The sequence below is a fragment of the Triticum aestivum genome, chromosome 4D (assembly GCF_018294505.1).
Source record: "Triticum aestivum cultivar Chinese Spring chromosome 4D, IWGSC CS RefSeq v2.1, whole genome shotgun sequence".
NCBI lineage: Eukaryota > Viridiplantae > Streptophyta > Magnoliopsida > Poales > Poaceae > Triticum > Triticum aestivum.
This window is the reverse complement of record NC_057805.1, coordinates 503,076,670-503,083,592: the sequence shown is the minus strand read 5'-3', so window position 1 is coordinate 503,083,592 and position 6,923 is coordinate 503,076,670. Positions and strand designations below refer to the sequence as shown.

The following is a 6,923-nucleotide window of genomic DNA, read 5'->3' as shown; positions in this document are numbered from 1 at the left end:
AGGTTAACATCTATAGGTAGGCCATGCGGAGAATAACTGGGTAGCAGATCATGGCTGAATATAGTTGTACCATATATACCATTGTTTTCTACCATATATACCATTGTTGATGGTGCAGATATATTTCCTTTTTCCATCAAATGCACACCTGTTAATAAATTAGAAAAGATGTAAAAAATCAGAACTTACTAAAGAACTAAATTATTGTATCTGTTCTTTATCCCCGTATCAGATAATATATTCCCAATTTCATTATTTCAGCCCACTTATTTTGTGAATACAACAGAAAAGGAAATAAAAGAAACTTCCTTTTCCTACTCCCCGTGGTCGTCTGTATGTACAAGCATTATCTCTTTATTAGGAAAATCGTATCTCTAGATTTAATACAATCTTATTTCTCTATCCCAGACAAATGAAATATTTAATTTATTAACTCATATTAATGTATACACCGAAGGATTGCAATGGAGTACGTCTGCTAATAAATCAGAGAAGATGTAAAAGATCCAAACTTGCTTAAAACAATTTTGTTTCTTTACTATTTCTTTAAGTTACTGAATAGTTTTTATGAGGTATAAAATTTTCGCATATAAAAATACAATAGTTACAATATGCGGTTTGTCTATTAAAATATTAAAGTGGTAACGGTGAAATTATAATGAATTTTTTGTTCACTTATTTTCTCACTGAAAAATAATGCTTTGGCCTTTTATGTCACTTGTTTGGTTCACTGTATATTAACTCATTGTATTTATCTTTTGATGTGTTGATTTGGTAGCTTTTATTATGAAGCTAAGCTTCTAGACACACATCTGATCTGGTAGTTATTTGGATGAGTTGACAAGACATTCGATATGAAGCTATTAGAATACACCCCGTTCGACTGGTATGACACACATCTGATCTGGTAGTTATTTGTATTTATCTTTAGGACTGCTAAGCCTGAAAGGCAGTGACCAGATCACCTAACCAATAGCATTGCTCCGCGTTCTGCAGTGCTACGAGCTGTGACTGAAAGATTCCGCAGTGTTAGGATTGGAGTGCATTGATTTTGCAACATTTAAAAAGCAGCAGTGATTTATGTGAAAATTTAAACATTGTGGTGATTAATTATCTTTAGTCCACATGTGACCGGTCATGTTTTTCTTTCCTTCTAGCCACCTATGGCTTGTGAAATCCAAATGCAATGAAAATTATGGAAAATGCATGTATTAACAGAAGAATTGTCGAATTATATGGAGGACTGAACGAAATTTGACTTCACAGCTAATGAAGTTATGTTTCCATTTGATTGCAAATATAGGTGCTATCATGGCAGCAAGCACAGGGGCTTCAGGATGGCTAAGGGGCAAGGTGAAGGCTATGACATCTGGAGACTGCCTTCTCATCATGGGGAGCACAAAGGCAGAGATTCCACCAGAGAAGTCCATCACTCTGTCATACCTTATGGCCCCAAGGCTGGTAAGAGTCAGTCTGCACTTTTAGACAAGGGGAATATGGTTTACATTTTTACTTGTTGCATGTGTTCATTTCCTCCATAAATTTAGAGCAAGTCACTGGTTTAGTGTGTTGTCAGGGGCAGAGCTAGATATAGGCCTGATCATCTAGGGATGTAATATATTAGTCATTTTGGATCTAGAGCCTGAGTTGAAGCCTTGATTGCGCAGGGTCTGCTTCCACCCTTTTCTATAGTGAAAACTGTTTACATGCTACACTTGTGAGCCAATGGAAGTTAGTATTTGGCACAAGAATTTCTCTCCATCATTGCATTTTCATTCCCACAGTTTGACTGTGTTCTGTTTGTATAATTTGAGACTTATGAATGCATCTATAATAAATTGTTGATATTATTTGTGCAGTACATTTGTTCTTTTCTCCATCTTTTCTTGTCTGTTGAATCCGTATATTTGTGGTGCTCTAGGCTCGTCGTGGTGGAGTGGATGAGCCATTTGCTTGGGAAAGCAGGGAGTATCTGAGGAAACTCTACGTAGGAAAGGTACATGATGTGTCATTTTTTATCTATTCCAAATCCTCCTATGCATGTATTAATACTGAATGTAATAACAGAAAAACCACTTATATTTTCTCTTCGAAATGAAAAACTAAAATCTATTGCAGGAGGTCACATTTAGAGTGGATTACACTGCTCCTAACATCGGACAAGTATTTGGCATTGTCTACTTTGGCGACAAGAACGTTGCCTACTTGGTGGTTGCTGCAGGATGGGCAAGGGTGATTACCATTTACTTTTTCCTCAATTGTTTTGTTGTGCCAAATGTCCAAAAGGGGGGTGAAACAATCCCAAATGTCCAAAAGGGGGGGTGAAACACTCCCACGCGTAATATTTATTTGATCAGGTGAAGGAGCAAGGCCCCAAGGGGGGTGAACCACTCCCAAATGTCTCTGAGCTTCTGAGGTTCTAGGAAGTTGCTAAGCAACTTCCTTTAGGCCGTTGGAGCAAGGTTTGCTTTCTTTTGGGGTACCTGCTGTCCTGCAACCATCTTTTGAATTGCATGACACAAATGTTCAATCGATGAAAGATCTTATTTTCTGTGTTCTTATTTTGTGTTCTTATTTTCTGCCAACTTAGGAACCTGGTGCTGCCGAAGATTTGATAAAAGATCTTCCACCTTCAGCAATTGGAGAACTAAGTGGTTTTGATGCAAAGGGTTTTGCAGTTGCAAATAAAGGCAAGAGTCTGGAAGCCACTCTTGCCCTTTATTCTGTTAGAAAGTAAATATTTATTCTGTTAGTATGTGATGCCTGTGATGCCTGTAATGCCTGTAATGTATGTGATGCAGGCTCCGTCCATGGGGAGACGTCCTGTGATGCCTGTGATGCCTTTAATGTATGTGATGGATGCAGATTTCATGGGGTGGGTGTATGAAATGCGATGGATGTAAATTTCAGATTCGACCTAAATCTCTATTCATATGATGGCTGGCGGCGGATCTGTGATACCTGGAGTGAGTGTATCTGGCGGTGGATCCTGGACGACTTCGGCGGTGGCTCGTCACGTCCTGGACGTCTCCGGCGACGGGTCCTGAAAGGGATCGGTGCCGGATCCTGGAAGCGGTCAGCGGAGGGTCCTGCACGGGACCAGCGCCGGATCTAATGGATGTGCGAGTTACGCGCCGGCGGTTTTGATGTGCCAGGGCGGCAGTGCATGGATGGATGGGTGGCGGTGAAGGACCGAAGGGCGGCGGCGGGCGAAGGAGGGCAGTGTCGGGGCGACTGTTCCTCGCAAGAGGGACACGAGACCTCGCCCGAGGGCACGAGACCTCGCTCGAGGACGCACTGTCGGGCGTTTTTTTTTCGCTGGTTAATTTCGCCGGTTTGTGCTCGGTGGTTTATTTTCGATTGTCTCAGTTAATTACGACGGGAGGTTGGGCGTCTGCGGGACTCGATCGCGGGGTTTTCGTTGGTTTTTTGCGGCTGAGCGGGAGGTGGGAGCAAGTACCAAAAAAGACCGTATTAGGTGGGACGAAAATAAAACCCGGAACGCGGACTACCAACTGAGACATTAGGAGTAGAGATCACGGGCGGTGGCTGGCTATGACGCTATCCGAGGGAGTGCATGTTAAGATGGAGCTCTCCCGTCGCCCGTCGGTTCCTCGAAGGCAAATGCATATGACGCTCCTCCCATATTTTCCATGTCAAAGAATTGAGCCCAGTTTCTTGTGATAGTAGCTCTCTTGTCGACTTCCATGATAAGCTGAGCAATGACGTTGGCACATCCATGTCCAGCTTTGATCGGCAAATCAGTATGCCTTTCATAAATGTGTCCCTTGAGGTATTCCTCTGTGAAGTGAGTGGAGAAGTACTGCAAAATATACCAAACATGGTTAAAATGCAGGGTGTGAGAATTCTTAGAGAGAACAACGTAAGGACCGGAAGAGATTACCATTCGTTGGCCACTCGTTGTGAATGTCTTGTTCATGCTACAGACATAGTTGGGGACTGAACATTTCTTTGCGTCTATTAAGCTGTTCAAAGTGTCAACACTTCATTCTCGAACAGGAAATAGTAAGTCAGCTCATCTAAGTACCAGCGACCGCGGTTACCTATTGAATTTAAAGGGCAATTCATGTTAGTCGGCATACTTAAACGTGGTATAAACAAGAGGAAAATGGTTAGTTTCTTATCACGGACAATGCGCTGACCATCAGCTAGAGTGATCCTCCTGCATGCATAAGTACTGCGTAAAGATATTTAAAAATAGGAAATTAGTACGGTAAAAGGAAATAATAAATAACATGCCTTTTGTTTGTGTACATTTAACTTTCTTGGGGATTGGCTTGAGACGCCCGGTCTGGTCAGGGTCTGAATCTGTACCCATCTCTGCTTTCTTTCAGAGTGAGATGCTGAATTTTTTTTGGAAGGTTGTTATAACTTATAAGTTTGAAGCTTCCTCTAGAGCTGGTCTAGATTCCACCCATTCGTTGTGCCGCTGGCGCAAGCGAGAAAACAAGGCCTAGTAATAGCGGGAAAAAGAACAGAAGCAATGTGGAGTTCGTTACTGTTAGGAATAGCGACTTATAGTATTATCAAGAGCCAAACTCCATCATATATACATGTACAGGGGAGGTTAAATCCCCCCCCCCCCTCCTTGAAACTCGTAGTGAATCCACAACACTGAGTTTGGAGAGATAAAATCCATGTTGTGCCCTAGTCTGGACCTTCGTGAAGAAGTCCGTCAGCTGTAATTCGGAAGGCACATACTGAAGAGCAATAACATGGTCATGCACACCAGCGCGCACAAAGAAAGTATCAACACCAATATGCTTGGTAAGCTCATGTTTCATTGGGTCCCGCGCAATACTGATAGCACCTGTACAGTCTGACAAGAATGTAGTAGGTGCAGTAACAGTAACACAAAAATCCTCAAGTAACCAGCGTAACCAAGTCACCTCTCCTGTGAGAAGATCGATAGCTTACAACTCAGCCTCTGCACTCGAACGGGAAACTGCAGTCTGTTTCTTCGTCTTCCAGGCAATGAGAGAACCACCAAGAAAAACACAGCAAGCAGAAAGTGAACGGCGATGCGAAGGATCACTTGCCCAGGTAGCATCCGAATGGGCCTGGAGTTGTAACGAGCTGGAACAAGGAAAGAAGAGACGGTGAGGCATCCTGCCACGAAGATATTGTAGAACACGAAGAAGGTGACTATAGTGAACCGATGTGGGAGAAGAAACAAACTGACTCGGGATATGGATAGGATAGGAGATATCCTGACGAGTGACAACGAGATAGACAAGACTCCCAACAAGATGATGATAATGAGTCGGATCAGACAAGGGCTCACTATCAGTAGCACGAAGGTGAACATTAAGCTCCATAGAAGTCTCAACAGTGCGCTCATCCCTAAGAGCCGCATGAGCAAAAAGATCCTGGATATACTTTTTTTGGGAAATAAAAAAGCCATCAGAGGTGGAGGAAATATCAATCCCAAGAAAGTAACGAAGTGGACCAAGATCAGACATAGAAAACTGCTCACTAAGACGGGCCTTGACAAAGGCAATATACACATGATCATCGTCGGTGATGATCATGTCATCAACATATAGAAGAAGAAGAGTGCGACCACAAGCAGAAAGGTGGACAAATAACACTGGATTATGAACACTAGGTGAAAAAACAGCTGTAGTGACAACCGAGGCAAAACGCTCAAACCAGGCGCGGGAGGCTTGCTTAAGGCCATAGAGAGAGTGACGAAGACGACAAACCATGCCATCGGGAACTGAATACCCAGTTGGTGGCTGGATATAAACTTCCTCGCGCAACTCGCCATTAAGACAGGCATTCTTAACGTCAAGCTGAGACATGGACTAGTGGCGAACAGAGTCCACGGCAAGAAGTGTGTGAATAGTGGTCATATGGGCCACAGGAGCAAAGGTCTCATCGTAATCACGACCATGCTCCTGTTGAAAGCCACAAGGCACAAAATGATCTTTATAACGCTCAAGAGAACCATTAGAGCGAGTCTTAATCTTATAGACCCACTTACAAGTGATAGGACGAACACGGGGAGAAAGACAAACCAGATCCAACGTGCTGGTGCGTTCAAGGGCAGCATTCTCCTCTGCCATGGCAAACTGCCATTTAGTATGAACGACAACATCTCGATAAGAAGTCGGCTCAACAACGGTCGAAAGACCATAGCAAGAAGAAGAATATCGATCAGGGGGTGAACAAGGCCAAGAATGAAGACCATAAGTCGGCTGAGAGAAGGAAGAAAATACATCAAAAGTAGAGGGCACATCAGTAGACTCATCCACAACACGTCGACGATGAGTATAATGGAAAGGAAAGGAGGGGAGAGGTGGAATCACTAGAGGTGGAGATGGGGAATGTATCAGTGCTGAAGGTGGAGAAGAGAAGGTATCGATGATGAAGGTGGAGAGTCATGCGATGAGGGAGGAGAAGAAACCATAGAAGAGGACAGTGTCAGATCTGCAATAGAGGGACGAGGAGTAGGAATACTGCGCACAAAGGGAGGTGTATCCGGGAAGGTAAGAAAAGAGATGTCCTATGTGGAAAAGGCTGAGGTGGATGGACGCGGGAAGTAGGGACGAGACTCATCAAAGGTAACATCCCGAGAAACACGCATTCTGCGACCGACAGGATCCCAACATTGATAACCCTATGCTCATCATTGTATCTGAGAAAGACACACTCAACAGACTGAGCGGTCAGTTTGGTGCGTTCATGAGGGGCAACCAAAACATAGCAAACACAAACAAACAAACGAAGCGCCGAATAATCAGGAGAACGACCAAAAAGATGCTCAAGAGGAATACCACCCTATAGAGCAGCAGATGGCTGAATGCTGATGAGATATGTGGAAATGGTAACAGCTAAGCCGAGAAGTGAGGTGGAAGAGAGGATGCGATCACCATCGCACGCATTGTCTCAAGAAGGTG

The 6,923-nt window shown here is 43.6% G+C and overlaps 1 protein-coding gene across 1 annotated transcript; it reads left to right on the top strand.

Moving 5' to 3' along the window:
* The first annotated feature begins 1,292 nt into the window (after window positions 1-1,292).
* On the top strand, window positions 1,293-2,887 carry LOC123097166 (ribonuclease TUDOR 1-like). Its single transcript, XM_044518905.1, has 5 exons — window positions 1,293-1,461; window positions 1,922-1,996; window positions 2,119-2,232; window positions 2,591-2,690; window positions 2,802-2,887. Exons 1-5 carry the CDS (start codon window positions 1,312-1,314, stop codon window positions 2,885-2,887), a joined length of 525 nt encoding a protein of 174 aa, XP_044374840.1. The 5' UTR covers window positions 1,293-1,311.
* The last annotated feature ends 4,036 nt before the right edge of the window (window positions 2,888-6,923 follow it).